The sequence below is a fragment of the Ranitomeya variabilis genome, chromosome 5 (assembly GCF_051348905.1).
Source record: "Ranitomeya variabilis isolate aRanVar5 chromosome 5, aRanVar5.hap1, whole genome shotgun sequence".
Lineage (NCBI taxonomy): Eukaryota > Metazoa > Chordata > Amphibia > Anura > Dendrobatidae > Ranitomeya > Ranitomeya variabilis.
The window spans coordinates 482,049,402-482,074,393 of NC_135236.1; the positions used below are offsets into that span (position 1 = coordinate 482,049,402).

The following is a 24,992-nucleotide window of genomic DNA, read 5'->3' on the forward strand; positions in this document are numbered from 1 at the left end:
TTGCAACTATCACATCACATGGTAAAGCACAGCCAATAAAGAGATACTATCATTGCTTTCATAACAGAGTAGCCAAGCATTGTCACAGCCATTTATGGTGATTTAACCCCTTCATGACCCAGCCTATTTTGACCTTAATGACCTGGCCGTTTTTTGCAATTCTGACCAGTGTCCATTTATGAGGTAATAACTCTGTAACGCTTCAACGGATCCAAGCGATTCTGAGACGGTTTTTTCGTGACATATTGGGCTTCATGTTAGTGTTAAATTCAGGTCGATAATTTTTGCGTTTATTTGCGAAAAAAAATTGAAATTTGGTGAAAATTTTGAAAATTTCGCAATTTTCAAATTTTGAATTTTATTCTGTTAAACGAGAGAGTTATGTGACACAAAATAGTTAATAAATAACATTTCTCACATGTTTACTTTACATCAGCACAATTTTGAAAATAAAATGTATTTTTGCTAGGAAGTTATAAGGGTTAAAATTTGACCAGCGATTTCTCATTTTTACAACGAAATTTACAAAACCATTTTTTTAAGGGACCACCTCACATTTGAAGTCAGTTTGAGGGGTCTATATGGCTGAAAATACCCAAAAGTGACACCATTCTAAAAACTGCACCCCTCAAGGTGCTGAAAACCACATTCAAGAAGTTTATTAACCCTTCAGGTGCTTCACAGCAGCAGAAGCAACATGGAAAGAAAAAATGAACATTTAACTTTTTAGTCACAAAAATGATCTTTTAGCAACAATTTTTTTATTTTCCCAAGGCTAAAAGGAGAAACTGGACCCCAAAAGTTATTGTACAATTTGACCTGAGTACGCTGAAACCCCATATGTGGGGGGAACCACTGTTTGGGCGCACGACAGGGCTCGGAAGGGAAGGAGCGGCATTTGAATTTTTCAATGAAAAATTGGCTCCAATCTTTAGGGGACAACATGTCGCGTTTGGAGAGCCCCTGTGTGCCTAAACATTGGAGTTCCCCCACAAGTGACTCCATTTTGGAAACTAAACCCTCCAAGGAGCTTATCTAGATGCATAATGAGCTCTTTGAACCCCCAGGTGCTTCACAAATTGATCCGTAAAAATGAAAAAGTACTTTTTTTCACAAAAATTTTTTTAGCCTCAATTTTTTCATTTTCACATGGGCAACAGGATAAAAGGGATCGTAAAATGTGTTGGGCAATTTATCCTGAGTACACCGATACCTCATATGTGGTCACAAACCACTGTTTGTGCACTCGGCAAGGCTCGGAAGGGAAGGAGCGCCATTTGACTTTTGAATTAAAAATTGGCTCCAATCTTTAGCAGACACCATGTCGCGTTTGGAGAGCCCCTGTGTGCCTAAACATTGGTGCTCCCCCACAAGTGACCCAATTTTGGAAACTAAACCCCCCAAGGAGCTTATCTAGATGCATAATGAGCACTTTCATCCCCCTGGTGCTTCACAAATTGATCCGTAAAAATGAAAAAGTACTTTTCTTTCACAAAAAATTTATTTTAGCCTCCATTTATTCATTTCCACATGGGCAACAGGATAAAAGGGATCCTAAGATTTATTAGGCAATTTCTACAGAGTACACTGATACCTCACATGTGGGGGTAAACCACTGTTTGGGCACACAGCAGGGCTCGGAAGTGAAGGAGCGCCATTTGACTTTTTGAATGAAAAATTAGCTCCAATCGATAGAGGACACCATGTCACATTTGGAGAGCCCCTGTGTGCCTAAACATTGGAGCTCCCCCACATATGACCCCATTTTTGAAACTAGACCTCCCATGGAACTAATCTAGATGTGTGGTGAGCACTTTGAACCCCCAAGTGCTTCACAGAAATTTATAACGCAGAGCCGTGAAAATAAAAAATCTTTTTTTTTTCCACAAAAATAAGTTTTTAGCCCCCCATTTTTTTATTTTCCCAAGGGTAACAGGAGAAATTAGACCCCCAGAGTTCTTGTGCAATTTTTCCTGAGTACGGCAATAACCCATATGTTTGGGTAAACCACTGTTTGGGCGCACGTTGGGGCTCGGAAGGGAGGGAGCACCATTTGACTTTTTGAACGCAAGATTGGCTGAAAATCAATGGTGGCGCCATGTCGCGTTTGGAGACCCCTGATGTGTCTAAACAGTGGAAACCCCTAAATTCTAACTCCAACACTAGCCGCAACACACCCCTAACCCTAACCATAACCACAAGCTTAACCCTAACCCCAACACACTCCGAACCCTAATCTTAACCCTATTTCCAACCCTAACCCTAATTCCAACCCTAACTCTAATTCCAACCCTAATCCTAAGGCTATGTGCCCAGGTTGCGGATTCATGTGAGGATTTTTCTGCACAGTTTTTGAAAAATCCGCAGGTAAAGCGCACTGCATTTTACCTGCGGATTTACCACGGATTTCCAGTGTTTTTTGTGGGGATTTCACCTGCGGATTCCTATTGAGGAACAGGTGTAAAACGCTGCGGAATCTGCACAAAGAATTGAGTGCAGAAAATAAAACGCAGCGTTTCCGCGTGGTATTTTCTGCACCATGGGCACAGCGGATTTGGTTTTCCATAGGTTTACATGGTACTGTAAACGTGATGGAAAACTGCTACAAATCCGCAGCGGCCAATCCGCTGCGGATCCGCAGCCAAATCCGCACAGTATGCACATAGCCTAATTCTAACCCTAAGGCTACTTTCACACTAGGGTCGGTATGGGGCTGTCGCCATGTAAAATAAATGCACAAAGGGGGCATACATTGTAATGTCCGGGGAGGAGGGGGGCGGAGTTTTGGCCGCGCATGCGCGGTCGAAAATGGCGGACACGACGCGCAAAAAAAGTTACATGTAACTTTTTTTGTGCCGACTGTCTGCCAAAACATGATGCAACCATCGCACGATGGTTGCGACGTGTTGCACTCCATCGCAATGCATCGCTAATGCAGTTCTATGGAGAAAAAACCGCATCCAGGGGCAACTTTGCAGGATGCATTTTTTCTCCAAAACGACTCATTGCGACAACCGTCACACAACGCTAGTGTGAAACTAGCCTAACCCCAGCCCTAGCCCTAACCCTAGTTCTAACAATAACCCTAACCCTAGTTCAAACAATAACCCTAGCCCTAACCCTAACCGTAGTTCTAACAATAACCCTAGCCCCTAACCCTAACCCTAGTTCTAACAATAACCCTAACCCTAGTGGAAAAATAAAAGTAAATATTTTTTCTTTATTTTATTATTGTCTCTACCTATGGGGGTGATAAAGGGGGGGTTTATTTATTATTTTTTTTATTTTGATCGCTGTGATAGAACCTATCACAGTGATCAAAATGTACCTGGAACGAATCTGCCGACACTGCGCATGCGCCTGCCATTTTGGAAGATGGCGGCGCCCATGGGGCAGATGGACGGACGCCGGGAGGGACATCGGAGGTTGGTAAGTATGAAGGGGGGATCGGACAGCGGGGGGGAGATCGGACTGCTGGGGGAGCGGACAGGAGGACGGGGGAGCGGAGGACAGCAGATGACAGGACGGAGGACGGTGGGGACGAGATCGGTGGCAGTGGTGGGGGGCAGATCGCGATCTCCAGCCATGGCTGATGCTATTGCAGCATCGGCCATGGCTGGATTGTAATATTTCACCAATTTTAATTGGTGAAATATTACTATCGCTCTGATTGAAAGTGAAAGTGAAACGTCACTTTCAACAACCAATCAGAGCGATCGTAGCCACAGGGGGGCGAAGCCACCCCCCCTGGGCTCAAGTACCACTCCCCCTGTCCCTGCAGGTCAGGTGAAATTACAGTTAACCCTTTCACCCGGCCTGCAGGAGCGCGATCCGACCATGACGCATATGCTGTGTCACAGGTCGGATTAGCACAGGTTTTCATGACACATACGCTGCGTCAAAGGTCGGGAAGGGGTTAAGATAGTCAGAAAAGACTAGATCTCATAGCTAAGCAACAGAGATAGGAATCAAAAGCCCAAAACATTAAACAAATACTCCAGACAGTAATGTGTTATAGAAATGGAGCAGTGAAAAAATGAGTGTAGTAGTCTGGGAATAATACAAATATTCAATCGATAGGGAAAGAGATAGGAGAGGTGCAAGCAACAATGACATACTCAGTGTGATTCATTAGTGATATGGTGTATCTATCATTTGTTCTGCACATTTGAATTACAATTACACATTTTTTCTTCTTTCGTAATGCAGTAGAAAGCAGCAGCAAGGCAGTGCAATACTTTTTGCCTCCACAAAAAACAATCTGAAATAAGTATCAGTCAGAGATGGTGTGCTTGCTAATCACAAGGGACTTTTCTGAGTATTTGCATTCCTTGTGCAATCCTTTTTTTGAATGCGGGAATAATTGTTTTTTATAAATACAGAAACAAAAATTCTCCAAATTACAGACATTTATCCATGACTGTCAACCTCACAATGTTTGTGGCAATTTCTTGTTCACACCCCTGTTTTAATAGTAAATTATACATGTGTACACGCCACACCAATGCAGAGCCTTATCTGGGTTTTAGCTATTATCAAGGAAGATAGTGGATTATATCCACGCTGCCAGACAATTCAGAATGCCAAATATGGTTAAAGGATGATGGTGGTTAATTCTACGCATTTCAAAGTCATCATGACTGTCTTTGTGGTATATCCTGAAGAAGAAGTCATGATGACTTCGAAATGCGTAGAATAAACCACCATCATCCTTTAACCATATTTGGCATTCTGAATTGTCTGGCAGCGCGGATATAATCCAGTGACTTCCTTGATGATAGCTGTAATTAGGTCGCTTGCCAACCTGTGGATCTGCGGCAGGTGACATACAAGCCTTGTTTCTACACCACCAGTTGAGCAATTGTTGATCAAAATTTCACATTGTATAACGTGGGATAAAACCCTATTTGCGCTCCTTGTTTTCCTACAGTTTGCACTACTGTTATCTGGGTTTTAGGACATGTACTAATTTATCATTCCCTTCAGATTATTTTTGTAAGAAGGGTTGAATTTTGTAAAAAACAAAAGTAAGGTTTTTTTTAAATATGTAGCCATTTAACTGCGCAAGTTGAATAATTGAGGATGAAAAGAATGTCAAATGTTAACTGTAGTGTTGTACAAAATGTATGGTAAAAGAATTGGCAATGGACGTCAATGTGTAAAAGAAAAAAAGACATACCACTGCTAAAAATATGGCAGCCATTAGCAGTAGCAAAAGCACCACCATTACCACTGGCATCAGCTATTCAGGCAGTAATATTACCAAACACAGGCCAGGATAATGATACCTGTAACAAAATAACAGAAATCTGTCTGTCACTGTGTTATTAAATGGTTTACTGGTAGCTACCAGGTTACCAACTGTTTCTATGGAATGGTCATGAGTAGACATGAGTAAGTCTGTTTGTGTTAAACAGCTTGAACCGAATTGGATACAGTCCTAGGAGACCCCAGAGTGTTACACATATTTTCAGGACAATTGGAGGCTTTGCAGAATTGCAATTTTTAATTAATCGATTAGATGAACCTGTCAAACTTGAGTTTAAAAAAATATGATCATCTCTCCAGCATATTGAATTTGTTAAGTGACATCTTTTACTCTAAGGAATTCAAGCCGTTCCACGATTCATTTGTAACCAAGGTTTATCTACCTTATGGTTAAAGCATGTACAATATAATTTTCTTTTCATGCACAAGGCATTGGAAATAGGGTTACCTGACATCTGAAAGCAGTAACGTAGGAATCATCTTTCATTGAATTCACTGGATAACGTAAAAAGACACGACAACTTGATAATACTTACTTTTGCTTGCTCATTTTATGCAGTGCATTCTTTTTCCTGACAACCTGGAGATCCTGATAAGGAGGTTTGTGACATAACAATCCAGCTGGATTTTCTTGTCTGCACAGCTCTGATCGTTCTAAAAGGTAGCAAATCATTATATCAGATCACCTTATATAAAGGGGGCACATTACTATTGTAAAAGTGGCAATTCTCCGTTAGTTCTATCAATTCAGTATAATTTCTGGCATGTAGTGGCTTTTTACTCCACGTTGAATAAAGCTGATGAGGATCATTTTCTCCAGTCATCCACAATCAGAGATCTTGAAAACTGAAACAAGTGCCAATGAAACAAAATGCAGGTACATTTACATAACTTTTGACTATAATGTGATTAAAGTGGTTTTCTGAAATGTACTATGAAAATTGTGTATGAACGGTTTCAATGTAGTCAAGTTAATTGCTAATATTTTGTCTGTAGGTGAGATTTCTCAGTAAAGCAGTGTCATATTCACCAGGCACCTAGTGTTCATTGCCTGTGTGACCTGCTGTACTTTAAATACTTGGTAATGTTCCCTTCTCCTTTTCTATAGTGCCGGGCATCATCAGTTAGCGAATGCTTCTTCTTTCCCTTTTTATGCTAGTTTTCTAGAGTAAAGCCTTTGATGAATCAGAGCCATAGTATTAAAAAAATACGTTGAGCATGTCATACCACTAGAAAATCTTTTTAAATGGAATCTGCAAGTTGGATCAACCCTTCAAAGCCATGTATAAGGACATGCAGGTCATAGAAAGTTGAATCAAATGATACCTCGTTATCCTCAATTTGATGTCTTATTCCAAAACAATCAAATTTTTCTTAAAATGTAAATGAGCTGTTAAGATCTATGGGCCAGACACTTATCTCCTTAAGAATCTGCCTCCAGAGCTTGCTGTAAATACAAAGGGCATTACCAGTGTGAGCCATGTAATGACTAACAGTCTACATGTCTCACACTGGTAGAACCCCCTTTCCTTTAAAATAATCTCTGGATTCTCACGTAGATCAGCATAGACCTTAACATCTAGTTTACATAATAAAAAAAACTCAGACTTCTCTGGAACAAGACATCAGATATCAAGTTATCAGATTATTCATCTTCCTATGATCTACATGCCCATATAGTCGGCTTAGGAGGGTTGATCCTCCTGACAGATTCACTTTAAGGCCTTAGTCACACTTGCGAGTTCAATGTGAGAAACTCAAGCGAGTCTATCGCATCAAGTCCCGGCACTCGGGAACGGATCGTGCGGCTGCATGTATTTCTATGAACTTGCAAGTGTGAACCTGGCCTAACACAGAGGATCCTGCTTCCATTAAACAACTTTAATATAAAAAAGACTACCTTTCAGGAAGCGAGTGATAGGAAATTAGCTCAGGCTAGAAAGACGAGAGCCTTTTGTATTTCTAGCTTTACTTACTGTCCATAGATTTACATTGCAGGACTTTTTTCAACAAAAAAGACTGCAGTTAAAATTAAACAATACTTGACTTTAAAATGTCTCGGCATTTATATCATAATTTTTTATGGAAAGGTCCACTAATATAAGAATTCATGCTCACAAGAGCTTTACACAATGCATTTTCAGGATGGACAAATATTCCATAATAAACTAAATATGGCAAATGGTTATCAGTTTTCACTGCATAAACTGATGACCAAATATAAAATGCAACCTTAAAATTAAGTTTTTAATAATAAAGCTAATAAATCTTTGTAAATTATTTCTATTTTTATCAATCTATATTCCTCTTCCTCAATCTATATATAGTTAAACTGAATAACCCCATACACACATAGATATGAATGCCTTTTGTGGAAATTTGTTTAATTAAAAATATGTATTTTAGGTAATAGATACCGCTTTGTTACTGTGTTTAATTAAGAATCTGGAAGGGTTTAGTTTTTACTGGATTCACTTTATATTGCCAGCTGCAGAATGAGTTAACTGAGAATCCGTCAGCCTGTTGTGATGGCTGAGTTTCTAGCACTTATTTCTTGTTATTAGGTCCTGTATTATATTTTATGAACATATCAAAGTTCAGCTGAGGCTTATTAAAGTTTAGGAAAAAAAGTATAAAGCTAGAAGTCCAACTTTGACAGAAGGATTGTGAGTTAACTCATGTTGCACTCAGCAATTTGAAGTGAAGCACAGAAGCAGTTTTTAATTAAACTAAATGGCAAAAATTATATTTGATCTAAAATATACGCATTCAAATGGGTTGTTAACCATTTTACCAAATATTATCAATGGGCCCAGGGTGTTGAAAAAAAGGAAAAACTGTACTAACCTCCTGAACTGGTGCCAATACTCTGTACTCTGCATTGTGTCCTGTCATCACCAACTATTCCATCAGGGGGTATCAGGTGAGAACTGAATCCAACTTTATAACTGCTGATTAACTGCATAAGACTACGGCTGAGTAGACCCATGAAAGTTCTGGTTCTGTTACCCGACTTGAACTTCGTTCCACAACTCAAACCCCATTAAAAACAATGGGGACCCAAGCTTTTGAGTTGGAAAATATTATCTTTCTCTCTCTCTCTCTCTGCAACGAACTTCCCCAGAACTTCAAACATTACAAGGGACTTCCAGGAGAAGTCAGTGTTCAGTGTTTAGCACCTGACACTAACTGATGGTATGAACTCTGAACTTTTAAGTTAAGGTTCACTTATCTCTACATAAGACCCATTTTATCTGAGTTGGAAAAAAAGAATGTTGTGCTCGGATGTGATGCAACCTCTGCAGCCAATCAGGGGCTGACGATTGACTGCAGCTGTCACCTAATGCCCTCTGCTGGAAGAGAAAGCCAGGCAACCATGGGTATTAGGTAAAAATCCTTTTATTTATATATTTTATTAATTCTCACAGTATCACGGGCCCATTAATAATGTGCTCCAAAGTAATGGACGACTCCTTTAAGTTAACAAAAAATTACACCAAAAGTTTGCAAATAATTCACAACCACTTTTAAAAAATAAAAAATAAATATGACGTATATTTTATAAACTTAAAACACACTTACCATTGATAGTACTAAGTTTGTAGACAGAATGTGTTGAAAAGCCTCTTGCTGCAGGGCTATAGTTGTTGGCAATTGAATCACTGCAAAGAAAAATACACATTTTTAGAGTAAATATGTCAATGTTTTACACAGACCATTTAAAATATAAGAATACACTAAAATGTAATACTTGTGTTCCTCTCCCTCCATAAAATTTTAATTTTCTTTACAGCTTCATCTCTTTTGCTTTTCTGACATACGGTTCTTCATTAGTGAAGAATTGTGTCTTGAGTATCAAAATGTAAGGAAATGTTGTGATGCCCCATTTATGTAACACCATTGTGTGTATGACAGCATAAGCACTCTATGTCCAGGCAATACAGACTTATGTGGCTAGGTGTACCTAATAATACTGCATGTTTAACCCTCACAACATTTGAACTCCCAATTGCAGAACATTAAAAGAATACCTGTTGCTTGGGAATGTTGTGCAATCTATGGACAAAATGTTATAGAACAGAGGAAGCTGAACAGATTTATATATATTTTTGTTGGAAAGGATTTTGTATAATTCATATTTTATTAATTGAATATACTACTCATTTTAGATTTAGTAATTAAGCGGGTAATCCTCATCAGAATGGGCACATCCCTTTAGGAGGGTTATGGCAAACCATGAATTTAGACCCCAAGAATATTTTTTCAAATCATTCACTTGTATCCACATCTGTAACAAGTAGATTTATTTTAGTTATTTTTATTTTCCTCACTTAAATAGCGCTATTAATTACACAGTGCTTTATTACAATGTATTTTATTAAAATAAGGACAATTGCAAAGTGCTTGTAAAAACAAGAAACATTATAATTTATCTCCTATGAAAAATTCTCTTTATTTTCAAGAATGAAAGGTCTTTTAATTTTATAGTCTTTGGTTTAATGTCTAGGCAGCTGGCAACATTGCAATGTCAGATTGTCTGGTTACCAAGATTAGGACTAAGCGATGCTAGTAGGATCTATGCTTTAGAGCCTGCTCATGGTTGATCTGGCCAGCTTCAGTACCTCTGCATTTCTCTCATGTTGCAGAGACAAAACTGCCTTTTCTACCTGCTTGGAAGACTGATCAGTTTTCATGAGCGAACATCACCCAGCAATCAGGAAGCCAGCAGGCAAGAGAAGCAGTAAGCTGCTGAAAAGGAAACATTAGAACAACCCTTTAAGGCACAATATCAGGAAGTGCTACATAAGCCAGGTAAATAAAGTCATCCGCTTTGAGTTTTGGCTTTGAAATATCATCATGGTATCTGGACCAGAAGGAAAAGACAGAGATGAGAAAAATTCCAATCAGAACAGGCGTTACCTGTAAGGTATCTGCATGTAAATTTTTAATAGTGCTCTTAACTGCATTTAATACATGCATTAGTCATTGTATGGTGCTTGTTTGTGAGACAGCTTTCAAAATAAATTCTCTACATTTAAGATTATGCTGGTAGTTGAAGGTTCATGCAATACAACAGTAAATATCAGGGGTGTCTCTTACTGTGCAATTATACCAAACTTGGTGCTGTAGCCATGAATTGATGTTTTGCTGGTGCTTTTTTCATAAATTGATCATGGTTCTGATTCTTTATTCATGTACTCATGATGGTTCTGGTGCTGTATTCACTCATGATGGTACTGGTGCTATGTTCATTTACTCATGGTGGTTCTGGCACTGTGTTCATGTACTGATGATGGTTCCAGTGCTGTATTCAAGTACTGTTGTTGCTTCTTGTGTAGTATTCATGTACTGATGTTTGTTGGTGTATTCATGTACTGATGTTTGTTCTGATCCTGTCATCTACTGATAATAGTTCTGGTGCCGTATTCATATATTGATGGTGGCTCTGGTGCTTTATTAATGCTAATTATTCTGAGATGGTATTCTTGTAATGATTGTAGTTCAAGTTCTGATGATGAGTAAGGTGATCTACTAAAGTGCTGATGTTGTATCTAGGACTATATTCATGTACTAATGTTGGTTTTGGTGATGTGTTAATGCACTGATTCGATTGATGCTAGTGATGTATTCAAGTACTGATGTCAATTCTAATGTGATGATGAGATCATGTTCTAATGATGGTTCTTAATGCTGTATTTATTTACTGATGCTACATTCATGTAGTGATGTTGATTCTGATACTTTCATGTACTTATGATTTTTCTGGTGTTGTATCCATGTGTGTTAGTTCTAGTGTATTATTTATATAAATATGATGGCTATATAATGATTTCTGTTCTAGTGTTGTATTTAGTTACTGATAAAGATTATGATTCTGTATTAAAATGCTGATGTTGGATCTGGGGCTGTATTGTAATAATGTTAGTTCTGGTGATGTGTTTATTACTTATGATAGTTGTGGTACTATAGTCATGTACTGATGATGCCTCAAAAGTATTTTTTAAACTAATATACAGTAATTGAAAACTCAACTATGATGATGATGATGACAAAAAATTAATATTCAAAATACAACTTGCTTTTCTTCAACCTTACTGACCATTTACCAAACTACAATCAAACCAACTATAACTTAATAAGCCCTAAAATCACTGTTCTGAGAAATGAATTGCTAGGGCTGGCGGAACGCATCGAGTATATTTAGATATTATTATTGGTGCGTTTGCAGCCCGGGGTCCACCGTGCAGAAGACCAACCTGCTGCTAGCAAATGGTGGCACAGTATGGTGGTAGAAGCGAACTCTGTTACTTCACAGAGCCACACAGAAGGGAAAACGCTGTGCCCTGTTAGCGTCACAGGGGAACACAGCTACCTAACAGAGCAAAAGCAATCAGTGGTCAGGGAGTAGCAAGCACACAAACACCTCCTCTCCGGTGGAGCCGGAATTCTAATGGCTTTACGCCAGCCCTGAATTCACCATACAAACTCCTCACTGGAGGTGATGGTATTCTAGTTGCTTATTTCAGCTGGACCCTGACCACAAGCAGACAAGACCACTGAGTAGCTAAAGCTCATAACATAAGCTGATACTAGCGCATGGCCATGCGGCCATGCAAACCTTTTATAACTGCAGCAACTCCAGGACCCTCCTAGAGGACCAATGGGAGCTGCCACTGTACCTGAGCATGTGACCCCCGACCTCCAATGAGAGGTCTTACCCTGGGCATGCTCAGAAGGGGAAAAGCAGGACTCAGTCCCACAGACGTCCGCTCGCCACTGACCAGCACTGGCTACAATGGCTGAGCCTGAAAAGGCAGCAGCAATCATCTGCGCAGTATCAGGCTGAGCCAGGTGCTGAGACCGACATCTCCGCTGAGCAGGCTCCACTGCGGCTGGAGAAGAATGGGAGACCACAGCAGAGATGGCCCAAGTTTCCCACTGTGCAGAGGCGGGAACTTGACCCCCAACATGAAACTTTGCATCTCAGTGTTAGGACTGTTTGCATCTTCCAACCATGAGGTGTATTTCTTCTGCAACTATTACATTGGACTAATGAGCCAGTGATCAGTAAATATTTCAAAACTTTGTCCAATTTTTCTTATTTCTGTAAAAGGCACATTACTGATTACTTTATGAACTTATTTCTTTCATTATTGGGGCGGCATGGTGGCTCAGTGGTTAGCACTGCAGTCTTGCAGCACTGGAGTCCAGGGTTCAAATCCCACCAAGGACAACATCTGCAAGGAGTTTGTATGTTCTTCCCATGTTTGCGTGGGTTTCCTCTGGGTTCCCCGGTTTCCTCCCACATTCCAAAGACATACTGATAGGGATTCTACATTGTGAGACCCAATGGGGACTGTGATGATAATGTCTGTAAACTGTAAAGCGCTGTGCAATATGTTAGCGCTATATAAAAATAAAGATTATTATTATTTATTGTTTTTCCCATTTATGTCTAAAAATTCTTTCCTCATTGACTTCTCAGTTCTAATTGCCAGAAAATGTCTAGTAAATTAAATTAGTGCCATTAGAAGTATGACATTTTTAAATTGTTCTATATATGTTTCTAAAAGTCTTCATTTAAAGAAAATAATTATTTTACAAAAATATTACTGAGTTACAAACCTGATATCAGTTGATGAAGGGTCACAAAAAAATCACTTTGATGTAAAGTCAACAAGTATAAATATTGATATAATAACGTGAAAACATTTGTTTTTCAGCTTGATTTCCGAGTCATCTGAATTGCACAAATACAAAACTATGTATTTTCATGAACTGAATATGACAAGTATTTTCAGTCCATATTGTTGAAACACATGACTGAAATATTGTAAGAACAAAAAATTCTGCAAAAGTTTAAAATGAAAGGTTGTGCAGGATTAGAAAACAGGACACATGAGTCTTTTCTAAATGCATAATCCCATGTAACACCTTTAATGCTATGAATACATTTTGAAAAACAATTGTGAAATTGAATTTTACAATTCAACCCGGATGAAGGAGGACGCACCTCCTTCGAAACGCGTCAGTTTCCCTTCTGGTCTCTGTGCCGCCCCGTAGCAGGTGTGACGTCACATGCTGAGCCTCACGCCAGCAACTTGCTCTTCTGCTCGTATCCAGGGACACCACCAGCCGGGGCTTTCCCTGGCTCTGCGAAGCTATTCTGTTGTGCCGCTGTGCGGCGATTGACTGCTTTGGCCTGCCTGCTCCTGTGCGGCGATCGACTGCTCTGGTCTACCTGTTCCTCTGACTGCACTCCTGCATGCAGAATCCTTCACCGCACTACTAGAACGGACTCCTCGGCACACCATGTTGTCCTCCTATCTTTATCTGGAGGGACTCCATGTTACTCATCTCAGCGGTGAGTTCTGGCTTGTTGGGGCACTTAGCATCAATATTGTTTTTATAAGTTTATGTTGGTACCTATTTACTTACCTATCAGGGCGCAGTAAGTTTGTGTCCTGTGGGCTAGTTAAATACGCACACGATTTTACTTTTTGTAGCCATACTATATTTCCCCACTATAGTGCCTACAAACATTCTTGATGGGGATTGTGCCCGCTTAGACCACTATAATTCATTCCTTGGGGGACCATATCTTTTGTTGCAGTTTTGTGTTTAACTGTATTTCCCTGTTCATACGGGATATATCATTAATTGCATCTTGCCTAGGATCCCATCACGCATATTGTCTGTACAGCCTTACCACATCTTTCCACTGCAGTGTCCATCCAGGGATTGGGCCTGTATTGGTATACTAGATTGTTTCCCATTCTTTGGATTCTACATCCCTATAGCGCGGAATCAGCTATAATTACATTTACTGGCTTTTTTCCATTGACAGTGGGGGCACCTACCTGTCCTGTTTCCTGCTGCTTAGGGATTTTGTTTGTTTATGGTGAGGTAGCGCAGGTGTCATATTTTAATTGAATTTTACAATTCATTACTGCCCCATCACCATGTTACATGAAGATGATATCAGTGAACTGTGGCAAATGAAATTGCAAGGCACTGATGGGGAGTCGGGACATGTACATGAATCACCTGGATGCTGTCACAAGTGAGGACAAGCCAATTGAAAGTAAAAAGGTTTTAATTTGATTGTAGAACTATGAATTTCATCTGGTATAGTTAAACAGGAAGTAACTCATGAACTTTATACTGGTTGGAAGTGACAAAGCAAGTACAATTCAGTTTGTTTACCCATTCTTTATAAAAACAATGTGTTCATATGCATAGTCTACTTCAGACAAAGAAAAACCTCAATAAAGGCCCCGTCACACTTAAGGCCCTGTCACACACAGCGACGCTGCAGCGATGCAGACAATGATGCCGATCGCTGCAGCGTCGCTGTTATGTCGCTGTGTGGTCGCTGGGGAGCTGTCACACAGACCGCTCTCCAGCGACCAACGATGCCGAGGTCCCCGGGTAACCAGGGTAAACATCGGGTTGCTAAGCGCAGGGCCGCGCTTAGTAACCTGATGTTTACCCTGGTTACCAGCATAAAAGTAAAAAAAACAAACAGTACATACTCACCTTCGCGTCCCCGGCGTCCGCTTCCTGTACTGACTGAGCGCCGGCCCTTAACAGCAGAGCGGTGACGTCACCGCTGTGCTGTACTTTCACTTTATGGCCGGATCTCAGTCAGAGTGGGAAGCAGACGGCAAGGGACCTGACGGACACCGGAATGTGAGTATGTACTGTTTTTTTTTTTTTTTTTACATTTACGATGGTAACCAGGGTAAACATCGGGTTACTAAGCGCGGCCCTGCGCTTAGTAACCCAATGTTTACCCTGGTTACCAGTGAAGACATCGCTGAATCCGTGTCACACACACCGATTCAGCGATGTCAGCGGGACCTCAACGACCAAAAAAAGGTCCAGGCCATTTCGACATGACCAGCAATCTCGCAGCAGGGGCCTGGTCGCTGGTACGTGTCAAACATAGCGAAATCGCTACTGAGGTCGCTGTTACGTCATAAAACTTGTGACTCAGCAGCGATCTCGCTAGCGATCTCGCTATGTGAGACGGGGCCTTTAGCGAAGCTGCAGCGATACAGACAAAGATGCCGATCGCTGCAGCGTCGCTGTTTAGTCACTGTGTGGTTGCTGGGGAGCTGTCACACAGACCGCTCTCCAGCGACCAACGATGCCGAGGTCCCTGGGTAACCAGGGTAAACATCGGGTTACTAAGCGCAGGGCCGCGCTTAGTAACCCAATGTTTACCCTGGTTACCAGTGTAAAATGTAAAAAAACAAACAGTACATACTCACCTTCGCGTCCCCCGGCGTCCGCTTCCTGCACTGACTGAGCACCGGCCCTAACAGCAGAGCGGTGACGTCACCGCTGTGCTGTGCTTTCACTTTACGGCCGGCAGTCAGTCAGTGCGGGAAGCAGACAGCAAGGGACCTGACGGACACCAGAATGTGAGTATGTAGTGTTTGGGTTTTTTTACATTTACGATGGTAACCAGGGTAAACATCGGGTTACTAAGCACGGCCCTGCGCTTAGTAACCCGATGTTTACCCTGGTTACCAGTGAAGACATCGCTGAATCCATGTCACACACACCGATTCAGCGATGTCAGCGGGACCTCAACGATCAAAAAAAGGTCCAGGCCATTCCGACACGACCAGCGATCTCACAGCAGGGGCCTGGTCGCTGCTACGTGTCAAACATAGCGAGATCGCTACTGAGGTCGCTGTTGCGTCACAAAACTTGTGACTCAGCAGCGATCTCGCTTGCGACCTCGCTTAGTGTGACGGGGGCTTAACATGTTCAGGTGAAACACATATCAAATAGAAACAATTCATGAATAGATAAAAGATAAAAACCAGAATGGTACAAAATACACAATGATTATTAGAATAATAAAACAAGGTTATCACAACTATAAAATTACGATTTTTACTAGAATATTGCATATTCTGTAAGCAGTTATTAAAACCCTCAGGATACAATGTGGATAATTGAAAGATCCAGAATGATTCACTATTGATACATTTTTTGAATCAATCTACAGATATAGCAGAAATATGCTGTAATATTAATATATGTAAACTGGATTTTTTTGGTGTTCATGGAGAAAATGTCTAGACAGCTGTGATTTTTCCTCCATTCCTAATGTTGCATCTATGTTTGTTCATTCTGATATGAACAGGCTGAATGATATGACATAATGCAGGTTGTAACTACATTGAAGCAAATAAACTGCAAAAAAGGTAATGTTGTGATAACACAGCATTTCGTCTTAATTATGGCACATGTAAATTTTGTAGACCGAGAATCATAGACTATTGTTTGAATTATTGACTCTTCTTGTAGGTTGAATTGATATTTGTAAATTGATGAATAATGGTCATTTACTTCTTATATCAGCTCCTACAGTTTATTGTCCTGTTATCTTTGCAAAACAGGGATGCAAGGTCACTGAACAATGTTTGCTAATATGTTGATTACACATTATAGCAGGCCATGCAGTTTGTTGACTTGCAAACATTGAAGGATAAACTATAAATGACCAAACAATGCGGGTCAACCTCATCACACTTTTCCCCTGTGAATTATGGATTGAAGGACAGTTGTGAACTACAGTATATAAGGAGACTTTCCCTCTGTTCCAAGGGACTTCACAGGATGTCAGCTTAGGGGACCATGTCCCAGCTGGAAGAACACAAATCTGCTCCATTGACTATCGCTGAACCCACAGACATGTCTTGAAGAATCCAAATTCGGACAATCAAGTCACTTGGCCACATACCTCATTGCTCACGGTCAACTTCCTAAGCTTGTCATTACCTCCTCTCTGTGGATGCCTGCCAAAAGTGGTGTGCCACTGGTGGGGGTAGTCGACTCTAAAAGCGGCTCCAATCCTGGCAAGTTAGCGTAAAGGTGAAACTCTGTTATCTGCACCATCTTGGGTATTTTGCTGGGACTGTTCTATGCCTGTTTTGTGGTTCAAAAAAGTATTGCCACTCTGTTTTACCCTCACCCTGTGTTGTCTGAGTAGCATTATGCCCACGGTAAAAGGAGAGCAGGAATTCAGTGGGATGGTTTCTGGTCCATGTGGTTTTGAGTCAACAGACTAGAGAACCTGCTGACCCCATGTCTCCACAATTACAATTTAAGATTTTGCATGGACTGTGTTTAACAATCTCTGATGCATTTCTTCTGGGGACCTGAATGTTTTGATTTGTTTATGATAGCATTTGTCAAGGTTAATTGACTTTGAGAGAACTGACCCAGTTTGTGATTTTTTTTTACATATTGTTTTATAAATTTAATTCTCTGATCACACTATAATTTTTTCTAATTTATTTTTCTACATTGGTTGATGCTTTTCTTATTTTTACATTTTTTATTCTATTTCATTGTAATTGCCGCTCTTACCTGCAGATAAAATCAAATCAAATTGACAGAATCAATGGAAAATTTAAATTAACCATACACAAGATACAAGATTTTTTTAACTGTATTTAGTAAAAAATATCATATCAGAATATAAAATATCAGAATGGGATAATTATGTGATCGATGAAAGTGAAAAAAGAATCCAGCTCAGGAAAATGTATAAAATAAGAAATTTTTTATTCCAAATTATTTTTAAAATACCGCAAACCAGGTGCTGGGAATACTATCCTACATGCTCAGAGTTTCCACCCATCCCACACAATTCATACAATACCAGTGGGAGAGGCTATTAGAGCCAGAAGGAACTGCAGCAATGATTTAGCATTTGAACAGGAAAAAAATGTCATTAAAAAACGTTTGAGAAATAGAAACTATCCAAACTGGTCTCTGGATCGGGCTTTTGATATAGCGCACAATAGGTCTAGACTAGATCTTATTCAGTCCTCTTACTCAGATCATACATCACAAAATCCAGATCGTAATGGTTTGGATAAACCAGTATTAGTGCTTACGTATAGCACACATTTTAAGTCTATTTCAAATATCGTGTCAAAAAATCTTAATATTTTACATGATGATCATATTATGGACACAATTCTTCAAAATGGGGTCCGCATTGTATCGAGACGTGCTCCAACTTTGGGTAGTATTCTTTCTCCGAATTTTGTGCATTCTAAACAATATGCAAATCCCTCAAATTGGTTACTCACAAAGGGTTTTTTTAAATGTGGCACATATCCTTGTAAAACATGTACATATGTGAAAAAAACATCAACTTTTTGCGGTTCTAATGACTCAAGGATTTTTTCCATGAGGAATTTTATGAATTGCAATTCTGATCATGTGGTTTATATCATTGAATGCATACACTGCAATTTGTTGTATGTTGGTTCCACTATTAGAAAATTAAAAGAAAGATTTCGGGAGCATCTCAATGACATTGTTCAGCCTACTTTATGTCACATTTCTAATGTTTCAAATCATTTCATTAATACACATAACAGACAAACCACACATTTAAGAGTATATGCCATTGAACAAGTCCATAGGGATATACGAGGAGGTGATAGAGAAAAAAAACTGCGAGACAAAGAAGCATTCTGGATTTATTTACTTGACACACGTACTCCTACAGGTTTAAACCTCAAAAGAGAAATTATGTTGCATTATTAATTTATTTTTCTCATATATGTCATATCCATATTATATTCATACAATTTTTCAATTTTTTTTTTTCTTTTTTTTTTTTGCTATTGTGATTGTATGTTACTTAATTATATTCTTTTCTTTGTATTTCTTTGTATTATGTATACAATTTTTTTTTTCGTATTGCAGTAGGTGCGGTTTCTCCAATTATTGCTTGTATTCATTTCACCTGTGACGGATGCTTTTATATACAAAGCGCTCACTTGGATCACTTGCTGTGGACTAAGAACACTCAGTGTTCAAAACGCGTTCAGCTGTATCATGGTTGTCCTTCCAATTTTTGGATATTGCTGATTTTTGACATGCAATGTTTCCTCTCTTTTTAAAAATAATTTGGAATAAAGAATTTCTTATTTTATACATTTTCCTGAGCTGGATTCTTTTTTCACTTTCATCGTTCCCAGAGAGCTTTGGCAGAAGCCCTTTCCGTGCTCGGACTGATTAAAACTCATGGAGATCATTCAAGAAGGGTGAGCTGAAATTTTGTGTGTGTTTTTATAATTATGTGATACAAGCTCCAAGGGAATATTATCAAGGCTAATACGCAATGTGAGAACATAGCTTCAGCTGCTTTAAACAAAATTAAGGAGATTTGGGGCAGGTTATTTAAATTGTCTGGTTTTTCAAAGTACAAGCACATTGATAGTTCTCATGCTGTTAGACTCAATAAACTTGAAACTGATATTACAAAAAAATGCAAAGAAACTTTTCAGAGATTGTGTAGATTATAATTTACGTCTTAATCAGAGGCGACAACATCATCGTAACTCCCGTCTCTGTACAAGGGATTGTATGTCTGTTCAAAAGAACGCTAGGTATGAATGTAATCAAAGAGGTTGTGTCATGTTAACCCTGATGTGTGGTCTCAGGTATGAGGATATGGTCAGAATGAAGAGAGGAATGCTAACTTTACTGCATGGGGAGAGAGAGAACGTTAATTGTCCATCAGTTTAGAAGACGGTCTTCTTTTAAGGACAGGAATGACTCTAATTGCCACATATAGGTCAACATATTTCCATCTCAAATTATTTTTAACTCCAGGGGTTCCAAACCAGCATTGAATACCCCATTGACATGAGAAAATGAGATACAAGTTACAGGTGATCATGTTCTTCCATCATGTTCTATACCTTTAGAATCAATAAATATGAAGGCTATCACCAGTATTTAATGTGAACACAACACAAGTTGGAGTGTATGTGACATAAAATGTAGGTGATTGTGAACCTGGTGTTCACCTCAGACCTATGGATCACAATGCTATGAAGGCTATTGCTAATATTCCATCTAGTGTGAATGTGAATGAATATTTAGCTGCAGTGGAACGTGGTTACAAGTTACCCTCTGTTACTATTGGAATTCCTTCAATAAAATGTGATGAGGATTTAAGTAATTCCTCTGTTTTTACTATACATATTGATGACGCTTACTTACGTTTACTTCATCAGTTGCTTTATATGGTGCTCCAGTGAAACATTGAGAAAATTTCATTAACCCCTTAATGACTAGAGGTATTTTTGTTTTTGCATTTTCAGTTTTTGCTCCCCTTTTTCTCAGAGCCATAACTTTTTTATTTTTTGGTCAAAATTGCAATGTAAGGGCTTGTTTTTGCGGGATGAGTTGTACTTTTGAACAACCACTGGATTTAACATATCATGCACTGCAAAATGGGGAAAAATGCTGTGAAATTTTTAAAAAGTGCAATCCCACAGTTGTTTGTTAGTTTTTTTTTTACTATGTTCACTAAATTCTAAAACTGACCTGCCATTATGATTCTTCAGGTCATTACAAGTTCATAGACACCAAACATGTATAGGTTTTTTATATTTAAGTGGTGAAAACAAATTCCAAAATTTGTTAAAAAAATGTTGTGCCATTTTCCTATACCTAAAGAAAGGGGGAGGAGGGCACCACTGCAAGTAATGCTGGGATCACCTATGGCAGGTAATTAACACAGTTACAAAAAGGACAAAGACAAGCCATATAGATTGAGATCTCCACACAATTTATAAAAATAATTTCTTTATTAATGAACAACAACACACCAAAAAAGATTAAAAACACATTAAAAAGTCAATAACAAGACTTCAAAACTTGTGATCAGCAAAATAAGTTAATCAACCCTGTCAGAGCATCCATAGGAAATATGGCCTCTCTATTAAGTTAAATACATGGAGTAAATACAACCCAGGTAAAGTGTACACAAGACATTAATAAATCTGTTTCTCACCTGAGGCACATAAATATTAGCCCCAGAACTGTGTAATGAAAACATAGGTATCAAATAGGCAATATTGCTTAAAGCAGCAAAAAATACATCCTAATAAAGAATTATAAGCGAAATGTTCCAAGCAATGCAAATAAATGTCAGCTGAGCAAGTCAGCCAAGCATAGTCTAAGTGCAGTATACGGCAAGGGATATAGTCTAAAGGTACTCATGCTGAAGGATTGTACCAACACTACAAGATGAGAACAAGGAATCAAAGATGTAAAGAACAAATGCCTATATAAAACTTCTATCCAATGGTGTGTGCCGAAGGGAGGAAAGGGTTACCTGGGTCAGCCAATGGTCATTACGTCTGGCAGGGCAAGCAATGCCTGGAATGCCCAATGTGTCACTACCAGCGTGTGTCTTCTTCAGGGTCCAGAGGAAACTGGTGGCATACATTCTGGGCATTTCTTGCTCTCCTCTTGCAGTGTTGGCTCACTGCCATTTATTTGAATTGCTTGGCTCATTTCACTTATGATTCTTTATCGGGATGTATTTTTTTCTGCCTTTAGCAATATTACCTATTTGATACCTATGTTTTCCTGAAACAGTTCTGTGCTGCAGGTGCTAATATTTATGTGCCTCTGGTGAGAAGCAGATTTGTAAGGTTATGTGTCCACGTTCAGGAAACGCTGCATTTTTGACGCAGCGCTGAGCCGCAGCGTCAAAAACGCAGCGTCCAGATGTTACAGCACAGTGGAGGGGATTTAATGAAATCCTGTCTCCACTGTGCAGGAAAAAACGCATGCTTTATTCCCGTGAAAACGCACATGCGGTGCGTTTTTTAAGAACGCAGCATGTTGCTACAATGAGCAAAACACGCAGGAACACCGCAGGTGACCTGCCAGTGACCTCAGGTGCATTTTTGGTCAGGATTTTATTTGCATAAAATCCTGACCAAAGCCTGAAGCAAAACTGAACGTGGACACATACCCTTAATGTTTTGTGTACACTTTATTTGGGTTGTATTTGCTCCATGTATTTAACTTAATAGAGAGACCATATTTCCTATGGGTGGTCTGAAAGGGTTGATTAACTTATTGTGTTAATCACAGTTTTTGAAGTCTTGTTATTGACTTTTTTAAGTGTTTTTAGTCTTTTTTTGTGTGTAGCTGTCCATTAATAAAGAAATCATTTTTTATAAATTGTCTGGTGATCTCAATCTATATGGCGTGTCTTTGTCCTTCTTTTTGTGATTGTATTTTCCTATACCCATAGCGTCTCCATTTTTCGTGCTCTTGGGTCAGGTGAAGGCTTATTTTTTGTGTGCCGAGCTGACATCTTTATTGATACCATTTTGGTGCAAATATGATCTTTTGATCGCTCGTTATTGCATTTTAACACAATGTCACGGAGACCAAAAAAAGTTATTCTAGCATTTTGACTTTTTTTTTCTCATTACACCATTTAACAATTGGATTAGTTCTTTTTTTATATTGATAGACCGGGCAATTCTGAACGTGGTGATACCAAATATGTATATGTTTGATTACTTTATTGTTTTATTTTGAATGGGCCAAAAGGGGGGTGATTTGAACTTTTATTTTTTTTAAATTTTTTTATTTTTTTTTACTTTTTGCTTGCTTCAATAGTCTCCATCAGAAACTAGAAGCTCCACTGATCTAATTGGCTCTGCTTACATGCAAGCGATAATCAGATCGCATGCATGAATGTGGAAATGATCACTTGCTATGACCACCTCACATTTGAAGTCAGTTTGAGGGGTCTATATGGCTGAAAATACCCAAAAGTGACACCATTCTAAAAACTGAACCCCTCAAGGTGCTCAAAACCACATTCAAGAAGTTTATTAACCCTTCAGGTGCTTCACAGCAGCAGAAGCAACATGGAAGGAAAAAATGAACATTTAACTTTTTAGTCACAAAAATAATTTTTAGCAGCAATTTTTTTTATTTTCCAAAGGGTAAAAAGAGAAACTGGACCCCAAAAGTTATTATACAATTTGTCCTGAGTACGCCGATACCCCATATGTGGGGGGACCACTGTTTGGGCAAACGACAGGGCTCGGAAGGGAAGGAGCGCCATTTGACTTTTTCAATGAAAAATTGGCTCCAATCTTTAGCGGACACCATGTCACATTTGGAGAGCCCCTGTGTGCCTAAACATTGGAGCTCCCCCACATGTGACCCCATTTTGGAAACTAGACCCCCAAGGAGTAGTGTTGAGCGATACCTTCCGATGTTCAAAAGTATCGGTATCGGATTGGATCGGCCGATATCCAAAAAATATCGGATATCGCCGATACCGATACCCGATACCAATACAAGTCAATGGGACACAAATATCGGAAGGTATCCTGGATGGTTCCCAGGGTCTGAAGGAGAGGAAACTCTCCTTCAGGCCCTGGGATCCATACTCATGTAAAAAATAAAGAATAAAAAAAAAAAAATATGGATATACTCACCCTCGGACGGCCCCTGGCTGTCACCGCTGCAAGCGTCTGCCTCCGTTCCTAAGAATGCAGAGTGAAGGACCTTCGATGACGTCGCGGCTTGTCATTGGTCGCATGACCGCTCATGTGACCACTCACGTAACCAATCACAAGCCGCGACGTCATTGCAGGTCCTACACTCACTGTATTCTTAGGAACGGAGGCTGCCGGTTACACCGCTAAGGTCCAGGGTCCGCCGGAGGGGTGAGTATATCCATATTTTTTATTTTTATTCTTTATTTTTTACATGAATATGGATCCCAGGGCCTGAAGGAGAGTCTCCTCTCCTCCAGACCCTGGAAGCCACACACTGGGAACTTCCGATTCCGATTTACGATATCACAAAAATATCGGAACTCGGTATCGGAATTCCGATACAGCGAATATCGGCTGATACCCAATATTTGCAGTATCGGAATGCTCAACACTACCAAGGAGTTTATCTAGATGCATATTGAGCACTTTGAACCCCCTGGTGCTTCACAAATTGATCCATAAAAATGAAAAAGTACTTTTTTTTCACAAAAAAATTCTTTTAGCCTCAATTTTTTCATTTCCACATGAGCAACAGGATAAAATGAATCCTAAAATGTATTGGGCAATTTCTCCTGAGTACACTGATACCTCACATGTGGGGGTAAACCACAGTTTGGGCACATGACAGGGCTCGGAAGGGAAGGAGCACCATTTGACTTTTTGAATGAAAAATTAGCTCCAATCGTTAGCGGACAACATGTTGCTTTTGGAGAGCCCCTGTGTGCCTAAACATTGGAGCTCCCCCACATGTGACCCCATTTGGGAAACTAGACCTCCCGTGGAACTATTCTAGATGTGCGGTGACCACTTTAAACCCCCAAGTGCTTCACAGAAGTTTATAACGCAGAGCCGTGAAAATAAAAAATTATTTTTCTTTCCTCAAAAATGATTTTTTAGTCCGCTATTTTTTATTTTTACAAGGGTAACTGGAGAAATTGGACCCCAAAAGTTGTTGTGCAGTTTGTCCTGAGTACGCTGATACCCCACATGTGGGGGGGAACCACTTTTTGGGTACACGTCAGGGCTCAGAAGAGAAGTAGTGACATTTTGGAATGCATGGAATGCAGACTTTGATGGAATGGTCTGCGGGCATCATGTTAAGTTTGCAGAGCCCCTGATGTGCCTAAACAGTAGAAACCCCCACAAGTGACCCCATTTTGGAAAATAGACCCCCAAGGAACTTATCTAGATGTGTGGTGAGCACTTTGAACCCCCAATTGCTTCACAGAAGTTTACAAAGCAGAGCCGTGAAAATAAAAAAATATTTTTCCTTCCTCAAAAATGATGTTTTAGCAAGCAATTTTTTATTTTTGCAAGGGTAACAGGAGAAATTGGACCCCAATATTT

The 24,992-nt window shown here is 39.5% G+C and overlaps 1 protein-coding gene across 1 annotated transcript in view; it reads right to left on the reverse strand.

The window, feature by feature from the left end:
- Window positions 1–24,992, reverse strand: part of LOC143775062 (dynein axonemal heavy chain 3-like) — a 2,972,411-nt gene that overhangs the window by 2,767,490 nt on the left and 179,929 nt on the right. The window contains exons 3-5 of the mRNA XM_077262897.1: window positions 8,851–8,930; window positions 6,824–6,880; window positions 5,805–5,922 (exon numbers count right to left, since the gene is read on the reverse strand). Of these exons, the coding sequence (XP_077119012.1) occupies window positions 5,805–5,922; window positions 6,824–6,880; window positions 8,851–8,930 (255 nt within the window). The remainder of the gene's footprint in view (window positions 1–5,804; window positions 5,923–6,823; window positions 6,881–8,850; window positions 8,931–24,992) is intronic.